Source organism: Tenrec ecaudatus, chromosome 18 (genome assembly GCF_050624435.1).
Source record: "Tenrec ecaudatus isolate mTenEca1 chromosome 18, mTenEca1.hap1, whole genome shotgun sequence".
NCBI lineage: Eukaryota > Metazoa > Chordata > Mammalia > Afrosoricida > Tenrecidae > Tenrec > Tenrec ecaudatus.
Window position 1 is genome coordinate 48,437,975 of NC_134547.1, and position 23,493 is coordinate 48,461,467.

Genomic DNA, 23,493 nt, shown 5'->3' on the forward strand with positions numbered 1-23,493 from the left:
TCTCCCCTCGTTCAGAAACCTGGAGCTGCCAAGCATGGAGGTCCTGAGAGAGAAGGTGGAAGAGGAGGAGGCCGCCGAGCGGGAGGCGCGGGTAGAATACCCCCCCAGGCTCGAGAAAATGACAAAGCCACCCCGGAAGGAGACAGCCACCCTGACGCAGGAGATGCTGCGAGAGATGGAGCAGAAGCTGGTGGAGATCGAGGTCCCCACCCTAGGGGAGCCCCCGTGAGCATCCTGTTGTGGGCTGGGGACGGCGAGGCAGACAGAATGGTGGTGCCTGGGCTGGGCGACAGGGCCAGGACAGGAGAGTGAGGGCTTGGCTTCCATCCTGCCCGGTGTGAGCCTCACTAGCTGTGTGACCTTGAGCAAGTCAATCAACCTTTCTGTGCTGAGTGCTTTCAGCTGCTTCAAAGAGCGGCTGAGAATCATGGGCCCTGCCTTGCACGCAGTAGTGTGGAAGCAGGAGGATCACGGATGGAGGGCCCCCGCGTGCCACGTGCAGCCTGGCAAGCTAACGTCACCCTTCGTGCTGGCGCAGGGACAAAGACACCATCGACATCTCTACGCTGCCCCTTTCCTACAAGACCAACACACCCAAGGAGGAGCAGCTTCTCCAGGTGGCAGACAACTTCTCCTCCCAGTACAGTCACCTGTGCCCAGACCGAGTGCCCCTCTTATTGCACCCGCTGAATGAGTGCCAAGTGCCCGTAAGGCTGGGGAGGGCGTTGGGCAGGGAAGGGATGGGGGCAGATAGTATAGGGAGGGGTAGGGATGGAGTAAGGGGAGGTGGAAAGCAGTGGGGGTGAGGCAGGATAGGGTCAGGGGGCAGAGAGCAGGGGCAGGGTGGTGGCCGGAGTTTCCAAGGTCTCCTCCCAGCTTCATAAACTCAAATGCCAGCAGTCCCAGAGGGAAAGACAGGCCCCAGATCAAGAGCAGAGGGAAAGTGGGCCTTTATTGTGAATCTCTCCATCATAAATGCTGGCAGCTCACACAAATATTTAAAATCCCCGCGTGGGCAGGATGAAACAGGTCTGTGGACCCCTGCCAAGCCAGTGGGCGGCTGTCTTGCAACCTTTAGATTCATTCCATTTACAGATGGGGAAACTGAGTCCTGGGGAGGCTCGGAGACCTGAGGCCAGGCCTCTCCACTTTCATGTACTTCTCTGCCCATCAGTGGACAGGACTGGCCTCTAGGGATGGAGATTGCAGCGGACTTGCAGCTGCCTGTGGCCAGACCTCCCAATGGCCCAGCAGGGGTGGGGAGGATCACAACTGGGAGGGAGAGCAGCCTCGCTCGATGGGGAAGCCCAGGAGGCACTTCTCCTTCCCCCTTTGGTTCTCCCTGCGTCTAATGTGCTCTCTTTATCACGTCAAGAGAGATTTAATGGACACGGCCCCTTTAATATATAAAAAAAGAAAGGCCTTTTCTAAATGGCATCATATCCACAAGGGAAAGGGTCAGGATGCCAACACCTACTTTGAGGGGTCCAACTCCACCCTAGGACCCCTGGTGGCATAGCGGGTTATGCATCGGGCAGCTCATCGAAAAGTAAGCAGTTTGGAACCACCAGCTGCCCTGCAGGAGAAAGACGAGGCTTTCTATTCCTGTAAAGAGTTACAGTCTCGGGAACCCACAGGAGCAGTTCTGTCCTGTCCCGTAGGGTCGCGCCGAGGGGGCATCTACCTGAGGGCAGCGATTTTTGTTTTGTTTTGTTTTGTAAACTCCATCTAAACACCAGGTCCGTTCTTTGCAGAAGTTCGTGAGCACCACCCTCCGGCCCACGCTGATGGCCTACCCTGACCTCTATAACTGGGACAGCTGCGCCCAGTTTGTCTCCGACTTCCTCACCATGGTGCCCCTGCCTGACCCCATCAAGCCGGTCAGTGCCACCCACCACAGGCTGCACCCTTAGGCCCCTGAAGTTTAAGATGGGAAAATAGACCGAGGCTGGGTGCTGGCAGCTCTGCTGGACTCCTAGCCTGTCTACACCGGGGGTCGGGGTGGGGGGGGGTTAGAGTGGGCGCCGAGAGGGCTGGCACTTGCCCAAGGTCTGGAGCAAGTCTGGAGGGCATGGGTCCCCCTTTCATGGTTCCAGGGTTGGGGAAAGGAGAGGGCTGCCTGCCCGCAGCTCTAAGCCTCAGGTCCCCTTAAGAAGGGACAAGGGCAGGGGAAAAGGGAGAGAACTGACAAGGGAAAGAGAAGACAGGGTTAGCAAGTAAACCTGGGAATCTAAAAGTCACCCTCCGGGAGCATCAGGCCAAAAAGCAAGCTCAGAGCCTCTCCAGCCTAGAGGTGGCTCTGCAGTAGCACACAATCAAGTGCTTTCCAGCCAGAGTCTCCCTGTCTTAGTGGGCTCCCTAACATAGCCAGCACCGGCCCTCCGCAGATAGGTGGGCTGGGACTGGTGGGGCAGCCGGTGCCAGCTGTGCTGATGAGCTTGCCCTGCCCAGCCCACGCACCTGTACTCCTCCACCACGGTGCTCAGGCAGCAGAAGGGCAACTGCTTCGACTTCAGCACGCTGCTCTGCTCCATACTCATCGGCTCCGGCTACGACGCTTACTGTGTCAGCGGCTACGCCTCGAGGGACCTGTGCGTCATGGACCTGACGCGGGAGGTGTGCCCACTCACCACGAAGATCAAGGAGGTACGGCCGGGCTCACACCACCCAATGGCCCCTCACCGGTTGCAAGTTCCCGCTGCTTCTAATACAACCGAAGAGTGGAGGATGTAGGTGGGAGGTATGATGGGGCGGCCGCGGTTTAGCAGTTCCTTAAGAAGTTGGTGTTGAGTGACCCAATGTGACAAAGCAGGGATTTCTTGGCTGAGACAACTACCGAAGCAGATGGACATGCCTTTTTCCCACAGAGCCGTGGGTGGGTTCTTAGGGTCAGCTCCCTGTGGGTTAGCCGGTGGGTGCAAAGTCTTGTGGATCCAGTGGTGGTGGAAGCATCTCAGCACTGGCGTGGGTCTCCACGTGTCTCTTCCAGCTCCAGGGCTCTGGCTGAATCAGCATAACTCCATGCGTCTTGTCAGTAGGAATGTCTCTCAGGGAGACCAGCAGAGAGTCCATCTGGCCTCCAGTGAGCTATTTATCTCCTTTGTGCCTCCAAGCTGCAACCTGATTGACAAGCTCAACTCCACCCCTTCTCTTTTAATAGTCTCAAGTTGACACCAGATTCTGTAACTGCCACAGCCGCTGTCTTCACAATAGATCATCTCTCATCTCACTTCTTCCTCCTCTCTGAACATTTCTGGACTTTGTCCTTGGGTGAAATGCTGCCCTTCTGAGCTCAAATGGTTAACTATTCCAAGGAATTCACACCTCTTCTCTTTAGCCCTGCTTATTGTTGGGCTGAACATTGAGCCATGGGGGTGAATTCCGCTCCAGACCTGAAGAGTGACAGGGTTCCGCTAGTCTCTATCAGACAAATAAGCCTGGTCTTTTCAACCGTCTCGTGGTGTAGGGATTCCACATTGGGCTGCAAACTTCAAGGTCAGCGGTTCGAAACCACCAGCCCCTCTTGGGGAGAAAGATGAGGCTTTCTATTCCTGCAAACAGTTACTGTCTCAGAAACTCACAGGGGCAGTTCTGCCTTGTCCTGTAGGGTCACTGTTAGCAGCATCGACTCCATCGGCAGTAGTAAGCTTGAGGGAGTTTGCATATGCATGTGGGAGCCGGGCCAAGGAGCAAGGAAGCCTGGAGCAGAATGAATGCCTGTGGATGATGGTGCTAGCAAAGAAGGGCGGCTGTACCAAGCACTGCCGGGAGAAAGACATAGCGTGCGAGAGAAGAAGCCCAGCAAGCATGCTCCTTCGTGGCGGGGCTGAGGGGGGGGGACTTCCTCTGGCATACTTGGGACCTGAGTCTAAGAAAGCTCACTCCTTGGAGTGGGCCAGATCAGAGGAAGCCAGCCTCTAACCACCAAAGGGTCCGTAGATACAGTTGAACGGTGATACTATGTAAAGGTTATAGGAAAGTCATAGAGGATAGGAAAGACAGGAGAGAGACTAAGGTAAAGGAGTCAGACACATTTTATGGTCGCATGCCCACCTCAGCTGCTCTTGGTGGTCCATGCAGAGGTGGGAGAGGAGAGAAGGGAGAGGGGGGCAACTTTACTAACGTGGGATATTTATAGGTAGCCATAAGACGCACATATTCAGTAGTTACATACGTCACAAGGTGGGTGGTAACTACATTGAGGTCCCTGAGCTCACAGGTGAGGAAACCTGATACCTGCATTGGGGGAAGGTATGAGGGGGGCTGGGTGCCGCAGCAGGAGATGTCTGCTTCTGTAGGAAGATAACATCCACCGTGTGCTCACCTTAAGGCAGCATAGCTGTTAGGGGAGAATCTGGGAATGATATTTAAAGCAGGATCATGTACTTGGACTTCATCTACAACTTACCAAAGTGGGGGCTTTCCTCCCATGGAATACCAGTTTACCAGATTCCCTCTAAATTAGGGAATATAGTCCTCATCCTATTTCCCTCCGTGCTAGTTTCCTACAAGGACCTAGTACTTGGTGAAGCTGAGGGTCACGGGAAAGAAGATCCTCCGTGAGATGGATTGCTCCGGGGCTGCGATCACAGCGATGATTCAACCATGAGCGCTGATCGTGAGGAGCACAGGACAGAGCAGGGTCTGCATCCTGTTGTGCCGAGGGTACAACTCCGAGTTGGAACCACTCCACGGCCCCTAACAACAACATTTACAATGGGTGTGTTCAGAGGAAAGTCAGGGAGGAAAAACGTGGCGAAAGTCACCCAGCTGGTCAGTGGAAACGTAGGGCAGGAAGCCTGAGTGGGACCCTAAACTCCCCTTCGGCAGCCTCTCCAGGGGTCTTTCCTGGGCACTTTCTTGCCACCGTAGCTCACAAGCCTGGGCACACAAACAGGCACCTGGGCACACAAACAGGCACCTGGGCACACGAACAGGCACCTGGGCACACGAACAGGCACCTGGGCACACGAACAGGCACCTGGGCACACGAACAGGCACCTGGGCACACGAACAGGCACCTGGGCACACGAACAGGCACCTGGGCACACGAACAGGCACCTGGGCACACAAACAGGCACCTGGGCACACGAACAGAATCTCATGGCGCTCCTTACGTAGAGAACTCTTACTTTAAGGTCAACACGTGAAGCCCTCCAAAGACAAGATCCGAAAATCTGCACCGGCATCCCCCAAGCACTTGCCTTGATGGGGTCCCACAGCTCACGGGGGCTCTCAGAGGCATGTCACTGCATCTGCTCCTCTCAGCAGCCCTCCTCCTGACCTGGGGGCTCCTCGTGCTCCCCCTCACTTATCAGATGATGAACCTCGGGGCCAGAGAAAGGAGAAGGACCCAGAGCTCAGAACACCCTGCTCCCGGGAGCCAGAGATTGGCCACCTGCGGTCAGAGGGGCCGCAGCTCCGTGTGTGCTTGGGGTCGGTGGGGCTGGCTCAAAGCCACTGACCCTTCTCTCTCCTTGGGTGGCAGGTGGTCCTCGAGGAGGAGAAGGCCCCGTGCAAGAAGTATGCCATCAGACCCCCCAGGGACCTGAGCAGCAGGTTTGAGCAGGAGCAGGAGATGAAGAGGCAGGCGGAGCTCAAAGCGGCGGAGCTGAAGCGGCTGAGGGATGAAGAAGAGCGCCTCCTGGTGGGTCCACAGTGCTAGGTCCCCAGTCCATGCTCACCTCCTGTGAGGGAGGGCCCTGACACGTGACAGGAACATGATGGATTTCATAGACCCCAGTGCAGGTCTGACACGCTCCTTGTCCCGGACTCGTTACTGAGTACATACCTACATAACCCTCCCACCAATCCATCCATCCATCCATTCATCCATCCATCCATCCATCCATCCATCCATCCATCCATCCATCCATCGATCCATCCAATCATCCATCCATCCATCCATCCATCGATCCATCCAATCATCCATCCATCCATCCATCCATCCATCCATCCATCCATCCATCCATCCATCCATCCAATCATCCATCCATCCAATCATCCATCTATCCACCCACCCAATCATCCATCCATCCATCCATCCAATCATCCATCCACCCATCCATCCACCCACCCATCCATCCATCCATCCAATCATCCATCCATCCAATCATCCATCCATCCAATCATCCATCCATCCAATCATCCATCCACCCACCCACCCACCCATCCACTCTTCTTTCAGCATTCAACCTCCTAGATCAGCTCCAAGCATCCATTCTCCCATCCTTCCAAGTATCCTCGCATCTCCGCCCACCACCCCTCCATTTTTCCCTTTCCCCTCCCTCCATCCTCCCATCCCCCCACATTCTTCTCATCCTCACGGCCCCTCCCCCCACTCCTTTCCACCTCTCATTGATGGAGTCTCTTCTTTGGTCCCAGGCCCCACGGTTGCAATAATGAACCCGACACAGTCATTCCGTCCTGGACCACCCAGAAGAAGGTCAACAAGGAAGCCACACAGGATTTCTCATGACCTTCCTTTGGCTGAAATCTCAGCCAGAGCACATCACATAAAGCCAGTAAACTCCAACTACCCTAGAACCCCAGCGTCCAGTTTGCAACCATATCAGATCCTCCATCTTTAAAAATAAAGCTTCCTTGGCACTTCATACACATAGCATACAATTCAATACTTCAATCATATCAAGAAGGCTTATCCAGCCATTGTCACAATCCTCCCATCTTCTTCCTAAGAAAACAGGCTCCCCTGGGGTGATGTCCTCAAGCCAGTGGTGCAATCTAGATCAGGACTCAGCTCTCCTGACCACCCATCCCCACCGTCTGGCCATGGCCACCCCCTCTCCTATACAGGAGGCAGAGAAGATGGCACCGGACCCCCTGCATGGCCTGCGTGTGCACGCCTGGGTCCTGGTGCTGTCGGGGAAGCGAGAGGTGCCCGAGAGCTTCTTCATAGACCCCTTCACAGCCCGCAGCTACAGCACTCAGGACGAACACTTCCTGGGCATCGAGAGCCTCTGGAACCACAAGAACTACTGGGTCAACATGCAGGACTGCTGGAATGGTTGCAAGGTGCCCGGGGCGGGGGTGAGGGGTTGGGTGAGAGGTGGGGGAAGGCAGGCACAGGAAGGAGTAGGAGGGGATGGTGGGGAGGAACCAACCACCAGGGCCCCTATATTTGGTCCCCATTGCCACTGCTGTGCCCACAAATAACCATCCTAATATCACGGTTAGCTCTCTCTTGATGGGTGTATATTTTTACTGTGGATCATTGACCCATGTTGAAGAGGCTTCTGTGAGTGCCGTACTGAAGTGCAAAAGTCAGGCAGGTAGGGAAGGGCAGCCATCCTGAGCGGGCAGCTCAGAGGGGTCTCAGAAACTGAGCACCGATCAGGCCACAGGTACCCTCAAGTCCACCCCAACCCATGCAGCTACCATCTGGTCTGGGTAGCCTTGCACACTGCCGGTCCCTCAGTGACTGAGGATCTGGAAGCTCACCAGACCTTTCTTCCCTGTGCCTCTGAGTGGATTCAGATCGCCAACCTTTCGGTTAGCAGCTAAGCACATGAACCATGTATATCACGCATCCCCCCACAGGCAGACCTGTATTAATGCCTGTGAATGACACCGATTGGCTTGCCTACCTCCTGTAGCCGCTTCCTTCACTGCTAGAGTGTACAGATGAGGGCACACACCCTCGGTGTGTACCTGTTACTGAATTCTCACACACGGAACACACCTACACAGCCAGGGCCAGCACCGCAGAAGTCCCTCGTGTCCCCGCCTGGTCACTGTCCCTTCCCCTTCTAGTTCTCTCCTGGCTTCTGACGGCATGTAGTGTTTCCTCTGCTCGGGAGCTTTAAGTAAACACAGTCAGACAGACTGTACTTGTTCATAGCTTCCGCCCAGCACCGTGTGGATCAGATTCAGCCAGGTTTTGTGTGTAGCTGTTACTGTAGCTTTCACGGTTCATTGATTTCCCACTGTCGACAATGTCAGAATTTATTGACCGGTTCTCCAGTGGGTCAACATCTAGATTGTTCCAGTCTGGGTTTATCTTGAATCGCGCCGTGATGAACATTCTTGTACATGTGTGTCTGTTGGCGATATATCAATTTCCGTTGGGTAAATCTCTGGGAGCGGAATCTCTGCATCACCACATCTGCAGATGTTTGACTTCAGTAGCTAAAAGGCTCTACATGCCCACTGGTGAGCGAGAGGTGCCAACCCTTGAGATGGTCTGCCCTGGTCCCTTCAGCTGTTCTAGGGAGCATGTAGGGACACTGCCTTATGGTTTCATCTGAAAATGCAGCAAGTGTGAACTCAGTTGTTCAGGATGTTGTGCTCACACAATCCTATAGACGAGCCATGGCAATGTGGTTCTTCCTTTTCAGCCCTTGTTTTTTATTTCTCTCCCTTTCTTCGTGAAGTGTCTCCAATATGACATCAAGTGCAAGTGGGAATTGTTTCGGCCTCTCTGTCTCATTCCTGATTAACAGCTCATTAGCCAGATGGCGTTGACTGTCGGGTTTGGTTGGTTGGTTTCCTTGACAGTTGCCCACTTGTTATTAGGAGGCTTGGCAGCGAACGCAGTTGAAACCAAACTCACTGCCTTCGAGTCTCTTCCGACTCATAGCAACCCTATGAGTTCGAACCCACCAGTCCTTAAAATCAGACAGTGACGGGTCTTAACATCAGGCCTGTGCTTCCAGACAGAGATGGACTAGGGAAAAAGGCCTCAAACCCACCAGGCTGTGGACCACCAGTCTGGGGGCAACCCATCGTGGGGAACATTTCGCCAACTCAGTGGCTGCTGGCAACCACACCTGCGTCTCATCAGGATGACAGAACTCCATATCTCCATATTTGGTTCCTCTGTGCTCGCACCTACCACCAGTTCTCCCTCCTCCACACCCCGACCCACCCCTCCATCCCAGCAGGAACAGAGTGACCGCCCTCGGAGGGCCTTGCCCAAAGGGCTCGGACCAGGCATTAAATGCTAAGATTAGGGTTTGCTACAGGAGGGCTTCCTCCTCCGACCCCCAAAGGGTCGTTTTTCTTTGACCTCCTTCTGGAACACTAAACCCAAGGAAGTGACACAAGGTCCTGGGGAGATAGGTTAGAATGTGTGGTGCACCCCAACTCCTGTCCCCCACCTGTTAGGAACTATTTGGGCAGTGAGGCACTTGGAGGAGATGGTGCCCTCTGACACCCTCCCTCTGGCATGTGCTGAGCCACGTGCTGCTGTTGTCTAATGCGATTGAGTTGATGCTGACTCTGGCCAACCCCACGTGTTACAGAGTCGAACTTCTCTGGAGGGTTGCTGGGTTTCTTCCCAAGAGTTCCACAGTTCCATCATCCAGTCCTTTCGAAAAAGAGTTGTGTACGGATCACCAGAGTCAGGTCTAGAGCATCCTCTCCCTCCTAGGTCCATTATTGGCTTCCCATTTCCCTCCAACTTCCCCACACCCCATGCCTGGTACGCCATAAACCAGTTATTGTCTCTAGACATCTGCCCATCCTGTTCTTCATATACCAGAAAATGTTCCAAAACAAATCTGTTTTTTAAAAGATAAAAAGACCAATGACAATATAGAATCAGAGGGGGAAAAAAACTCACTTGAGGAAAAAAAGCAGGAAATATTGATAACTAGAACGAATTCAAAAGGGGTCACGGAGGTGATCTGGTGACCAGGCACCACCTTATAACCTCATTCCCTTGTCCAGATCAAGTTTACAATAGTTTCTGTCTGATAGTGAGCTTTTTCACCCCCCTCGCCTGTGGTCAGAGGGGATCTACCAGAGGCTTCATCTGTGTGGGACGCTGCAGATGGATTTGGGGGTTCCACTGTCAGCCATGGCCTTCTGCAAATTGGGTGTTCACAATTTAAGCTCAGATACCTTTCCCTCCTTCAGATTTGGATTGTGTGGTTTATCATCCTTGGCTCACACAGGCTGCTGTGTTTCTTCCATGGAGACTTGGTTGATGTCTTACATAGATGGCTTTTTGTTTGAATACAAGTCTTTAAGATGCCCCGATGCTATTCTTTTTGATATGCGGGTACCATCTGCTTTCTTCACCCACTTTGCTGTAGCACATTTTCAGTGCTCTCTTTATGAAGGCAAGCATTGGGCAGAGTCCTGTCATAAGAACTATTTGTCCTGGGCTTGGGGTAGAAATTCATTCACCTGTCTCTGGATTGTGCACGTCTCTGGTTGACTGTACAGGCCTCAGTATCGTCCTCCCTAGAGTTTTCTTGGTTGCAATCCCCAGACCTTTCTTGCTTGCTACTACTGGGTAGGTTTGAGCTGCTAGCCTTGTGGCTACCAGCCAAGGCTGGGAAGGCCTTTTTTGAAACCTGCTGGCCAGACACCCTTCTGCAGGGTCTCTGGGCTCGACTTGCCTGTGCTCTGCACACTGGGACCCTTTCCAGCCACGCAGGATGACCTCCAGACCCAGGTTCATGTCAGGCGGAGGTTTCTAATTGTCTCAGGGAGACCAGAAGTGGAATCATCACAGGCTGATTTTGCACACTGGAAATCGAGTCCCACCCCACTCCCCTGCCTGTTTCCCTGGCCAAAGGAGAAGGGTAGGTTCTCAGCGGTGCCTGGATCTTCCATCCTGGCCTCTGAGGCCTGGCCCCTGGTCCCTTCTCTACCCTGGGAGCAGGAGGGGTAGGGGTGGCTCTGGTCAGAAATTCAGGGGCATCCCCCTCTTCCCACCCCTTTAGAACTTGGTCTTTGATCTGGGAGACGCTGTGAAGTGGGAGTACCTGCTCTTGGGGACCGATAAGCCGCACCTGTCCACAACTGATGAGGAGGAAGAGGGGGTGAATGACTATGATGAAGATGATGTGGAAAATCTGGTACATCCTGGTGTGGCTGTGTGGGATGAGGAGGCGGGGCAGGGGCGGGGCAAGGGATGGGGTGGGACGTGGGCCAGGACTGGGTGGGGCATGGGTGGGGCAGGGCGGGGCAGCTCAGGCTGGTGTCACTCCTCCCCCCCCAACAGTGTCTGGAGGGCTAGGGGACTGACAGTTGCCCGGTTACACATTCACGCAGCAGAAGAACCCTCCGAGCCGAGAACACCACGACTTGGCTGTCCGTTCGTCGTCCTGGGGTGGCACGTGTGTTGCTCTGAAGCTGACAAGACAGCTGTCACTGGTGTTTCAAACGCCAGCAGGGTCACCCAAAGTGAACAGACTTCAAAGGAGCTTCTAGAGCAGCAGTTCTCAACCTGTGGGTCGCGACCCCTTTGGGGGTCGAACGACCCTTTCACAGGGGTCGCCTGATCATGACAGTAGCAAAATGACAGTGATGCAGTAGCAGCAAAAATAATGTTATGGTTGGGGGGTCACCCCAACACAAGGAACTGCAGTAAAGGGTTACAGCGTGAGGAAGGTGGAGAACCACTGCTCTAGAGTAAGAACAAACCACCAAGAAGGAATCGGCCACCTGCTTTGGAGGAAGGAGCCGCTGAAACGTTAGGCCGAGCTTGGGAGCATTGTCGGATGCTGAAGGCCGCCATAATGGAGGCAGACCACTGCCGCTGGACGACCCCTGGGGTCGGAGGGCACTGGAGATGTGACAGGAGAGGGGCTGCTTTCTCAGAGTGGAGTCGACCATGGTGACGTGAGTGGAGAGAAGCCTGTAGGAATGGAGCCCAGGGAATCCTCATTTGGTGATCGATGAGACTCAAGGTCAAACAAAAACAGCTGCAAAACCCTGCTAATGATCAGAACTTGAAATATGCGGAAAGTATGAATCTGGGAACATTGAAGTCATCAAAAATGAAATGGAGGATGGCTATCATAGGCATTAGTGAGCCACAATGCAGTCTTTTCCATTTTGAATAGGAAAATCATTATTTACTCTACCAGAAATAACACAATCAAGAGGAATGGAGTTGCATTATTGTAAAAAAAAAAGGACACTTCAAAATCAATCTTGAAGTATAATGCTGTGTATGATAGGACTATATCTGCCTTCAAGAAAATCCCATCAATACAACTATTATTAAAATTTATGTACCAATCACAAAAGCTAGCAGTAAAGAAATTAAAGAATTCTACTAACTTCTTCCTTCTGAAATGGCTCGAACATGCATTCAAGATGTATTGGCAATTACTGGTGATTGGAATGCCAACGTTGGAAACGAAGAGGAAGGAACAGTAGTTAAAAAGTATTTGGTGATAGAAACGAAGCTGGAGATCGCATGATAGAATTTTGCAAGACCAATGCCTGGCATGTCATAACAAATACCCTTTTTTCAAGAACACAAACGGTGACTGAGTGTCCACATGGACTTCTCCGGATGGCATACTTGGAAATCAAATGGACCATGTGAGGGAAGAGACGATGGAGAAGCTCAATATATCCACGCACTGCTCACCTGTAAGCTCAGGTTAAAGCTGAAGGAAACAAGCCCATGAGAGCTGAAATATGGCCTTGAGTCCAGCCCACCCGAACTCAGACAAGCTCAAGAACAGATTTGATGCACCGAACACGAGTGACAGAAGACCCATGAGCTGGGGGAGGGTGTCAAGAGCATCATTCACGAAGAAAGCAAAAAGGCACTAAGAAGACAGGAAACAAGGAAAGATCAAAGTGGGTGTCAGAAGAGACTCGGAAGCCTGCTCTTCACCCCAGAGCAACTACAGGAGGAATGGAAGCAGTGATGACGTCAAAGAGCTGCATGGAACATTTCACTGGGCGAGAGCGCCCTGGGTGGTGACCCCACAAGGCTAGGGCCGGGTCTGCGTGCTCCGCCTTCTCCCCAGGCCGCAGCCCCAATGCGCTCTCCCCTCTTACTGGTGGCCAAGTTTGGCAGCGGAGACAGGGAGCCTGAGTCCTCTCTTCCTCTTGGCTCCCCAAACCCGAGCACAGTTGCGGGCGTCCAGTCCCGCATCCAGTGGATCAAGAACGGCGGCAAACGCGGGCCCCACGGGCTGCCCTTCCGGAAGCTTCTCAAGGCTGCGGGCGTTAACGCCACAGACAAAGAGATTGACGTTCTCTGTATCCGGAATGTAACTTTTGAGGTTGCTGAGGAACATACGCGCTTGGTGGGTAATTCTACTGGGATATCCTTTCACTCTGCATGGCCCACCGTTCGGCCAGCTCCCGTGAGAGAAGAAGGCATTACCACTTCCCCAGACTACCTGGAGATCGGCACTTACAGCACAGGGGTCTTCCTAACCGCCTGCATGGTGGTGACCGTCATCCTGTGCCCCATGAAGCCAGCGACCCAGCCGGCTGTGCACAGCTGACCAAGCGCATACCCCCGAGTAGACTGGTAGCCCTGTCTGCCGAGTCCAGCCCTCCATGAACCCCAACACCCCGTGGGTGAGGATAACAACACGCCTTTCCTCCTTGGCAGATGCCCCCATGTTGGCAGGGGTCTCTGAGTATGAATTGCCGGAGGATCCAAAATGGGAGTTTCCAAGATATAAGCTGACTCTGGGGAAGCCCCTCGGGGAAGGCCGTTTTGGGCAAGTGGTCATGGCTGAGGCCATGGACATCGATGAGGAGAAGTCCAAGGAAGCAGACATGGTGGCTGTGAAGATGCTGAAAGATGATGGCACTGAGAAAGACCTTTACGACCTGGTCTCCGAGATGGAGATGACGAAGATGATCGGCAAACACAACAGCATCATCAGTCTCCTTGGAGCCTGTCCCCAGGATGGGCCGCGCTATGTCATAGTAGAGTATGCCCCAAGGACAACCTCCGGGAGTACCTCCATGCCTCCTGGGATGGAGTACTCCCACGACACTAACCGTGTGCCCAGGGAGTGGATCACCATCAAAGACTTGGTGTTGTGCACCTACCAGCTGGCCAGAGGCATGGAGTACCGGATAGACTTGAGTATAAACTGCCCAGAATATCAGCCGAGGTACCTAATTTACCACAAAAATGGCATTAAAAAATGTGCTGGAAAACTCGGCTTATACCGTACTTGGCCTCCCCAAAATGCATCCAACGAGACCTGAGGCCAGAAATGTCCTGGTCACAGAGAATAACGTGATGAAAATAGACTTTGGACTCGCCAGAGACGTCAACAACAAGACCACCGAACAGGCGGCACCCAGTCAAGTGGATGGCTCCCGAAGCCCTCTTCGTTAGTCTACACCCACCAGATTGACGTCTGGTCCCTTGGGTGCTGACATGGCAGATCTTCCCTCTGGGAGGCTGTTTAACCTGCTGAAGGGGCGGCATCCCATGGCCAAGCCTGCCAACTGCACCAATGAGCTGTACATGATGCGAGACTGCTGGCACTCGGCACCCTCCAGAGACCCACCTTCAAGCAGTTGGTGGAAGACTTGGATCGGGTTCTCACACTCACCAAGAACTCCTGGGACCTTAAGCAACCTCTCAGAACAGTATTCTCCTAGTTACCCCGACACAAGGAGCTCTTGTTCATCAGGAGATGACTCCGTCTTCACTGTGGACCCCATGCTTATGAGCCATGCCTTCCTGTGTGTCCACAGTGTTAAAGCATGTCCTCCTGTCCCCAGGCAGGATGGCACCGCGAGCCACCTACACTGAGCAGGGAGGCCTTGCCACCACTTGCATATATAGATCGGAGGAGTAAATCATGGGCACGGTCATCATCATTGTCATCATCGTTGTGCGTGTAAAGAGTTGTACAGTCGGGAACTCTGCCAGGCAACCTCTGCCCAGAAAAGAAGAATGTTCAAGGGACCTTGAACTGCCATGGGCCCACCACATGACCCCTCTGCTGCCGCCCACAGGCACTGACCTGGGGCTGGGGGACTCTAGGCAAACGCCAGTTTTGCCATCCGTGTTAATTTGGTAAGAATTGGAGAAAATATATGTCAGCACATCCTTTCAGGGCACAGATGCAGTATATAGGTGTGGGGTGTATGTAAATATATTCAAATTATGTATAAATATATATTATATATTTACAGTGAAGAACATTTCTCAAAGGGCAGCTCAAGAAGACAGTCAAATGTTATCAGGAAATGAGCAAAGTCCTAGAGTTACGAAACCAAAAAGGAAAAAGACACCCAACATATCAGAAACTGAAAGAACTGAAGAAGAAGAAAATGCAAGCCTTGAGTTGCATTTGGAAAGATTCTATTGGCAAAATATTGAATGATTCAGAAATATCAAAAGATGATGGAAAGACTACACAGAGTCACTGTACCAAAAAGAATTAGTTGACATTCCACTCTCTCAGGCGGTAGCATATGAGCAAGAATCAATGGTGCTGAAGGAAGAAGTCCAAGCTGCACAGAAAGCCTTAGCTCCAGGAATTGATGGAATAATAACAGAAATGTTTCCACAAGCCGATCAAACACTGGAAGCTTTTACTCCGCTCTGCTAGAAAATTGGGAAGACAGCGACTTGGCCAACTGACTGGAAGAGAGATGCCTTTTGTGCCCGTTCCAAAGAAAGAGGACCCAATAGAATGCTCAAATCACAGAACAGTAGCATTGAGATCACACACAAGTAACATTTTGCTGAAGACCATCCCACGCGGTGGCAGCATTACATTGACAGGGAGTTGCATTCAGAAGAGGGCACAGAACAAGGACTATCACTGCTGATAACAGACAGATCTTGGCTGAAAGCAGAGAAATCCAGACAGGTCCGGTAACCAGCCCAGAGTCTCCACTGGGTTAGCGCAGCGTGAGGGTTTGGGTGCAAGTCTCCTGCCTGCCCTGCCATGGCCTGCCATGTTCAGCGTTGCCCTCTCCCTGTGGAGAGCATACCCTTGGAGTGTGGGGTTGGCACCTCCTCCTGCGTTAGCCCCTGGGAGCCCCACACAAGCTGGGGGCCCGAGAAGCGTTTGCCCGGGGAGTCTCAGCACGCCCTAGAATCTGCTCCCAGGGTCACTGGGGTTGTGACAGCTGGCCAGGGCAACGCTAGGTCAAATACCACATCCTCCCAAGTCTGAAGAAGGGAAAAAGGTTTTTTCACAGGAGGGCTGGGGTGCCCCAGGACTCACGAGTTCATCTTTTACTTTAAAAAAATAATAATAATAACTTACTGTTAGCACATGTACTCCTGCCTACACAAGTATTTTGTCAAGGAGCAGAGAGACCTACCTCTGGAGTCCACAAACCCTTCCGGCTAGCTGTCATTTCTCAAAAATGGACGGCTAATTCTCTGAGCTCCCTGGGATCAACCTGGGAAAGTGTTTCTGACATGTGTGTTTTATGGAATGCTCACTAGCCCTCCCACCCCGACCTCTCTCCCAGGGCAAGGAGGATGAGGAGAAGAGCTTCGACATGCCTCACTCGTGGGTAGAACAGATCGAAATCTCCCCGGAAGGTACTGTGTGTCCACCCTCCTCAGGCCAAGCTCCAGGGCAGTGGCCGGGCTGCACTGGCCGCCCTTGCTGCCGCATCCCTGGGAGGAGGCCACAGCCTGCCCTGACTCACGTGATCTGCACACAGGAGGCTGTGGCCATGCCCACATGATGTAGGGGTGCCAGGGCCCGGAGGAGCAGGCAGAGAAAGTAGGACGGGGTGCTCATGGCCCACGTAGAAACAGGATGGTGACTCATGCCAGGACACCCAGCGTGGGGAGGCTTATGTGCAGAGGGTGTCACGGGGCCCAGAGGAGGACCCCGCCCCCCACCAGCCCAGCTTAGGGGCCGAAGGCTAGGGTGGTGTCAGGGGTAAGCAGAGAGGGTCCTGGGAGGCAGGGGCTCCGCAAGATAAGGATCAGATGGAGTCAGCTCGGGGTGCGGAGGAGGGTAGAGGAGGCCGGACAATGCTTCAGGCAGGCCTGGGGAGCATGTGCTGGGTTCTGCCCCAGCTCCTGTGGGTCTGGGCCTCATCCTGGTCTGAGAGCACCGCTGGGTGGGCTCAAGGCCTGGCAGGGAGAAGAAGGGAGGGCCAGGGACAATTCCACAGCTGAGAGCTTGCCCTGAGTGGATAACGAGCCCAAGCAAACCATGTGCGCCACAGAAGTTGGTCGTGAAGTTGTTTCTTATACCAGGACGTTGGAAACCACCTCAGTGTTCAGCCACAGGGGATCAGGTGGATCACCGATGGCAGCCCCTCTGTGGAGCTGCCTTCTAGCTCTGACCTGGCAGCTCTGATCTGGGGGGAAAGAGCCCTCAGCCCTACTCTGTGCCCACAGCATTCGAGTCCCGCTGCCCCAATGGGCAGAAAACCATCCAGTACAAGAAGGCCAAGCTGGAGAAGTGGGCCCCGTACCTCCACAGCAACGGCCTTGTGTGCCGCCTGAGCACCTACAGGGATCTGGAGTGTAAGGGGGCAGCCCAGCTTGGGGTGGGGGTGGGGGCCCGGGCCAGGGGCGGCTCCATGTGGGGGCAGGCGAGCTGTGGGACTGCTGAGCTGTGAGTGCTAGGGCCAGTGACTGCAGGAAGTGACCTGGCTGCAGCTCTCATCATGGGCTCCACAGGCACCGACCTTCTGGAGATCCAACAGTGGTACCGGAACCGGGAGGACAAGCTGGAGCTGAGGCACATTAACAAGGAAACAGGCCTGAATGTCGACTACTTCAAGCCGGGCCACCCCCAGGCTCTGCGTGGTACGTGGGCCCCCTTGCCAGCCAGCCAGCCAGCCAGCCAAGAACTCGGGGAGAGGGTGGGCTCCACACTTCTTAGAATAGCCTCCGTGTGTGTGTGTGTGTGTGTGTGTGTGTGCGCGTGCGCTATGTGAGGAAACCAGCAGCCATACATCCACAGGATTCTTGGGTGGCAGGCACCAGAAGCTGCCTCTCCCCCCCTAAGCTAGCCTGATAGCCTGGGGAGACTGGGGGCAGCTCAGAAAACCCAAAGAGACATCACAGCCTGACCCATTCTATAGTTGGCAGGAAACACCCAAGAGACACACAGTGGGGACGACATTTAAAGGTGGTCAGGATACCAAGCAGGAAACCACCCGCTCTCCCCCACACAGGCAGTGCACAGGGTGGCAGATAATGGGTGGACGTGGCCATGGGCCCAGACAGCTGGCAAGGCTGAGATGGTTGTACCTTGAGAGAATCCACAAGTCTCACCGAGGAATCACACCAGGCCAAGGTGCCTTTGAAAAAATGATTACAGCCCCACCCCCCCTGCATACACAACACCTCCTTGTTTTTCTAAAAATGCAACTGACAGAGATAGGGACCCCTTTACACCCCCTCAAGTTGGCCAAGATGGAAGGAGAGAGTTCCTTGTGGTTGTGTGGCCAAGTGGGCGAAGCAGCAGCCACCCCAACCCCCTGCTGGTAGGAGATGGAATGGCAGGTTTCCTGGAGTGGCCTTGACCGGCACATGCTCTGAGCCTCCATCCCCAGTGATTAGCAAGAACAAAGAACGTGTGGCACAGACAGACGGAGTTGTTTAGAAAAACAAACATTTGGTCACAAACTAGTAGCCGGCAGCAGGGGATTGGTTGTCTCGCTAATGCATACCCCCACGGGGAGCTGCCTTCTTCCAGGGGCCTGGGGAGGGTCTCAGGTCCTGGTGCTGACCCGCCCTCACTACAGTGCATGCCTACAAGTCCATGCTGCCTGAGAATGACCGTGTGATGGAGTTTTATGAGTCGGCCCGGGTGGATGGCCTCATCAAGAGGGAGGAAACGCCGACCACCATGGACGAGTACTTCCTGGGCCGATCAGACTTCCTCTCCTCCCGCCATGTCAAGTTCGGCCCCCGGGTCAAGAAGGTTGCTCTGAACAGCCCGGAGTCCAACCCCCGGCCTGTGGTGGTAGGAGCTGGCTGGGTCTGGGGACCAGGGGGCCAAGGTCACCTTGGGGTGGAGAGCACACGGGCTCTTTGGGGTCGTGTTCCTGAGCCCTGGGAGCCAACTAGTTGACCCGGAAGCTCGTTCTCCAGGTAGCCTGGTGTCAGGAGAAGCCTCTAGCCAGTGAACCAAAGCACAGGGCAGAGCGGGGATCGAGTTTTTCTGAGGCCGTCCATCTGTCTGTCCCTCCATCCATCCATCACACTTCCTGGAAGGCATACCCTTCAGGATCGCAATTCAACACTTCACCGCTGCACCACTAGGGCTCCTGACCCCTGGGCCAAGGGGGCAGTGTTGCTCTAACACACACACACACACACACACACACACACACAGCGAACATTCGGGGAAATCCGTAAAGCAACGTAAAAATCTCTCAGAATGGCATCTGTCAGGCGTTAGTTACCATGCGTTCATGGGTCTAACTGTAAGCCTCTTTCCTACCTTAATGGGGGGGAGGAGGGGAGGGGTATGTGTTACCCACTGAACATTGAATTTGGGTGGTTTTCTTTCACATCATCAGAAAGGATTTGGCCCCTGAGTTTAAGGGTCCCACACCAAAACCACTCTCTAGCAGTGACCAGCCTGGAGAGGTGGTGAGCTCCTGGGCTCTGGAGGTGTGCAAGTGAGCACAGCAGTTTGGGTGAAGAGCTGGCACCGATCAGAGCTGGAACTGCCTAGCCTGAGGTCTGGGAGGCCTGCTCCTGGGGAAGCCCCAGGCTACAGGAGGCTGGGTGCCACTGCCTGCAGGTGAAGGACCCTCCCCCTGCCTCCCCTCGACCTGTTCTGACCCTGCAGAAAATCACGGAGCGCTTCTTGCGCAACCCCGAGAAGCCTGCGGACGAGGACGTGGCGGAGCGCACGTTCCTGATTGTGGAGGAGCGCATCCAACTGCGCTACCACTGCCGCGACGAGCACATCACGGCCTCCAAGCGCGAGTTCCTGCGGCGCACGGAGGTGGACAGCAAGGGCAACAAGATCATCATGACGCCCGACATGTGCATCAGCTTCGAGGTGGGCCCGGGTGGGCTGGCGGCGTAAGAGCTCTCAGTGGGTCTTACCTCAACACTTGGCTTCCCTCGAGAAAGCGAGAAAGCGTTCACGCCGAAACCGGGTTTGTAATCCAAGTGGCGTTTTATGAAGGAAGGGAGAAGTTTCAGGTGTTAGTCGCGAAAGAGTTCACACTATTTCAGGGAATCTTGCAGAGCCTTGCAGAAACCGCGCTGGGACTCACAACTGGTCACGGGCAACCTCGTGGGACTGTGCGCCCACACGGGAATGGGGGAGGGATCCCAGGACCAAGCAGGGAGAAAGGACAAGAGGTTGCAAGAGGCCTGGGACCAGGCGAGGCAGGTGAGAGCGCTAGGGGAAGAGAGGCTGAGGTCCTGGCAGGGGGATGTGCGCCCTCGAGGTGGAGGGTGACCTCACCCTCTGACCTGCAGCTGGGTAAAAAAAGAGGGAAAGAGGAAGTCCCAGAGCAGGCGTCCTGCCTTCATGCCTGGCTGGGGAAGGTGGGGCTGAAGGTATTGGTTGACCCCCATTGGCTGTGTTAAGCCCACCTGGGTGATGTCATGGGCACTGGCCTAGTTTGGACCACCCAGGTGTACCTCCCACCATGCTGGGGGCTTGAATTTGAACATGCTCAGTTAGGGTCTTCATAGGTGTCTATTGGTTGCCAGATTTCTTCCCAACCTCCTTTATGGGGGCCTTTGCAGGCATGGGAGGGACAACCAACCCCATGTCTAGCTACCTAACAGCTGCGGACAGACGGGTAGGGTAGGGGAAGCCACCAGGGGTCCTCTGTCCCAGCCCAGCAATGTGGGACAACCAGAACAGTCAGAAATCTCACCCCCCACACAGCCCCTCGCTCCTTTGGGAAATCAAGGTTCCCCTCTCGGATCCCTCTCTAAAAGTGTCTGCCCCTTCTACCAACGTGGAGAACCCAGTGGGCTGAGACACCCCCACCCACCGCTCGCCTGGGCAGAGAAGACCCCACAGCCCCAGGCCACGCCAACTAGGGAAAGACCGCTCTGCCCGGCCCGTGGGTCTGTGTTTCTTTCTGGCCTCTCTTCTAGTATCTGGGTGTTCACTACGAGGAAACCTGACGGGTTAGAAAGTGGCAGTGGGTACATCTCAACCGGGTGGCTGGGACCATCCACCCACAACCACAGCCCCAGAGACACAGTCGGGGTGCTGGTTGCTGCCCCAGGTGGAGCCCATGGAGCATACGAAGAAGCTGCTCTACCAGTTCGAGACCATGATGCAGCTCAAGAACGAGGAAAAGCAGTGCAGACACCAGGCCTGGGAGTCTGAGCTGGAGGTAGGGCCATGTGGGGAGGGCAGGGCGTGGCTTTACCACCCAGGGATGGGCTTGGCTTTACCACAGCTCCACATCCCCACCCCAGGTGCTGGAGATCCTGAAGCTTCGAGAGGAAGAGGAAGAGGCCCACACGCTGACCATCTCCATCTATGACACCAAGCGAAATGAGAAAAGCAAGGAGTACCGGGAGGCCATGGTGAGCCCCCTCCCTCCCCGACCCAGACCGTGGCTTCTGGAAAGCCGGCTTCTCGTGCACCAGCCCTGGGAAACCCCCGCCCGCCCGCCGGCTCCCGGCCACCACCAAGCCCTTTTTGGAGGCGGGCATTGGTCATAGAGCTGCGTTCCTCCTCAAGGAACCCTCAGCAGCCAGGCTAGGTCTCCCCCTGCCTCCAGGGGCTTCTGGGGCAGGATGGGGTACACTGCATGTGGGGAGGTGGAGAGCTGGGACAAAGCACCCGGTGCCTGCCTCAACCCCCACCTCACTTCTGGGCCTCTTCTGCGCTAACGGAAAGGCCGTGAGTTCAAAGCCACCCAGGGGCGGCACAGGGACAAGCTGTCCCTATTAAAGACTGCAGCACAAGAAACTCCAGGTGGCAGTCCCACTAGCACATGGGGGTGGAGGAAGTTGGGCTTGGCCCAGTGGTACCTTACAATTCCACCGCCACCTCCGTTTGTTGGGCAAAGTGTGTCAGGCACAATGCTACTCGTTGACAGCCCTGGTCCCCGCAGACTCCTCTGGTGAGGAGATGGGCTCAGGCTGAGCCTCGACACACGGAGGAGATGAGGGTTGGCCTGTGATCCTCAAACGCGGTGGCAGAGACCAGTCTGCAGATGCCCTGAAGGCCCCAGTGCTGGGCCCTGGATTTGAGGCCACGTTTGGCGCCTCACCTTGTTGGGCCACTCGGGAGGTCTCAGAAGTTCTCCTTGGCCCAGCGGACTACCCACCCCGCCCCCCAGGAGCGGGTGATGCTTGAAGAGCACATGCGGCAGATGGAGACGCAGCTGGACTACCTGGCCCCGTTCCTGGCGCAGCTCCCCGCGACCGAGAAGCTGACGCGCTGGCAGGCCGTGCGCCTCAAGGATGAGTGTCTCAGTGACTTCAAGCAGAGGCTCATCGACAAGGCCAACCTCATCCAGGCCCGCTTCGAGAAGGTGCGGGCAGGACCCTGGGAGGGACAGGAACGGCAGGGACTCTGGGCAGCTTCACCCAGGAAACGGACCCAGGGTTGTCTGCTGAGCCACCTCCCAGACCATGCAGGTCCTAAGGGCTGGGGGTGTCAGTGTCGGGAGTTTCCCCAGGGTCAGGGTTTCTTTCTCACTGTGTTCTTTGGATGAGTGAGTGGGTAGGTGGGTGAATGTATGCATGGAGATATGAATCAAGGAGTGGGATGGATGGTAGGTGAAGAGATGGAGTGGGTGAATTGGATGAATGGGGTGAATAGGTGCATATGTGGGGTAGATGAGTGGGTGGAGTGGGTGGGTGGAGTAGATGGGTGGATGGATGGGTGGGTGGAGTGGATGAATAGATGGATGGAGTAGGAGAATTGGATGAATGGGGTGGATATATGGTGTAGATGTGTGGATAGGTGGGTGGATAGGTGGGTGGATGGATGGGTAGATGAACAGATGGATGGAGTAGAATTGGATGAATGGAGTGACTGGGTAGATATATGGGGTAGATGGGTGGATGGATGATGGATGGATCAGGTTGGTCATTGGGTAAGGTAGATGGGTGGGTGGATAGATAGGGTGGATGGATGTATTGCATAACTCCTAGTCCTTGACCCATTTCGGCAGGCCAAGTGTATACCATGTACTTCCTATATATTATCTATTTAATTGCAAACAGCTTTATAAGGGTGGGTGTGATGAGTCTCATTTTCCAGTTAGGAAGTTGGAAGCTCTGAAACTGTAGGTAACTTGTCCAGAGATGTTCAGTTATCCTGACCCCTACTCTGACCTTCTGGATGTGCTGCCCCTCCAAGCAGGACCTCAGCAGCTCCTGGTGCCAGTCTTGGTGCAGCCAGCCCCTGCCTCTGCCTTTCTGACTTCCACGGATGGGGGCAGTGGGCTCCTGTGTGGACACTCGTGGGGTGGTAGCCTGGGTGAGAGTCGGCCCCCATCAACTCTCTCCCCTCCATCCTGGGTCCCACAGGAGACCCAGGAGCTGCAGAAGAAGCAGCAATGGTACCAGGAGAACCAAATGACCTTGACGTCCGAGGACGAAGACCTGTACCTGAGTTACTGTTCCCAGGCCATGTTCCGCATCCGCATCCTAGAGCAGCGGCTCAACCGGTGAGGGGGCGGGGAGGGGACCAAAGGCGGGATGGGTCTCAGCTCCTGGCTTCAAGCTCCATCATGCCTTCTCACTCCACCTTCTGTTGCAGACACAAGGAGCTCGCCCCCCTGAAGTACCTGGCCCTGGAGGAAAAGCTCTACAAGGACCCTCGCCTGATGGAGTTCCTCAAAGTCTTCGCTTGA

The 23,493-nt window shown here is 54.7% G+C and overlaps 1 protein-coding gene and 1 pseudogene across 2 annotated transcripts; both read left to right on the forward strand.

Annotated features, from left to right (window-relative positions):
* The first annotated feature begins 34 nt into the window (after nt 1-34).
* Nucleotides 35-23,493, forward strand: DRC7 (dynein regulatory complex subunit 7). Of its 2 annotated transcripts, XM_075537750.1 has the most exons (17): nt 35-225; nt 539-707; nt 1,755-1,880; nt 2,452-2,646; nt 5,489-5,647; nt 6,817-7,035; nt 10,695-10,829; nt 16,189-16,261; nt 17,078-17,206; nt 17,363-17,491; nt 18,436-18,656; nt 19,491-19,706; nt 20,902-21,012; nt 21,098-21,208; nt 21,970-22,164; nt 23,168-23,307; nt 23,400-23,493. In XM_075537750.1, the coding sequence occupies exons 1-17, from the start codon at nt 35-37 to the stop codon at nt 23,491-23,493; spliced, it is 2,613 nt and encodes an 870-aa protein (XP_075393865.1). The 2 variants fall into 2 exon arrangements, with proteins under 2 accessions (XP_075393865.1, XP_075393866.1); XM_075537751.1 differs by lacking the exon at nt 2,452-2,646.
* LOC142432535 (fibroblast growth factor receptor 2 pseudogene) lies at nt 12,756-14,454 on the forward strand (annotated as a pseudogene).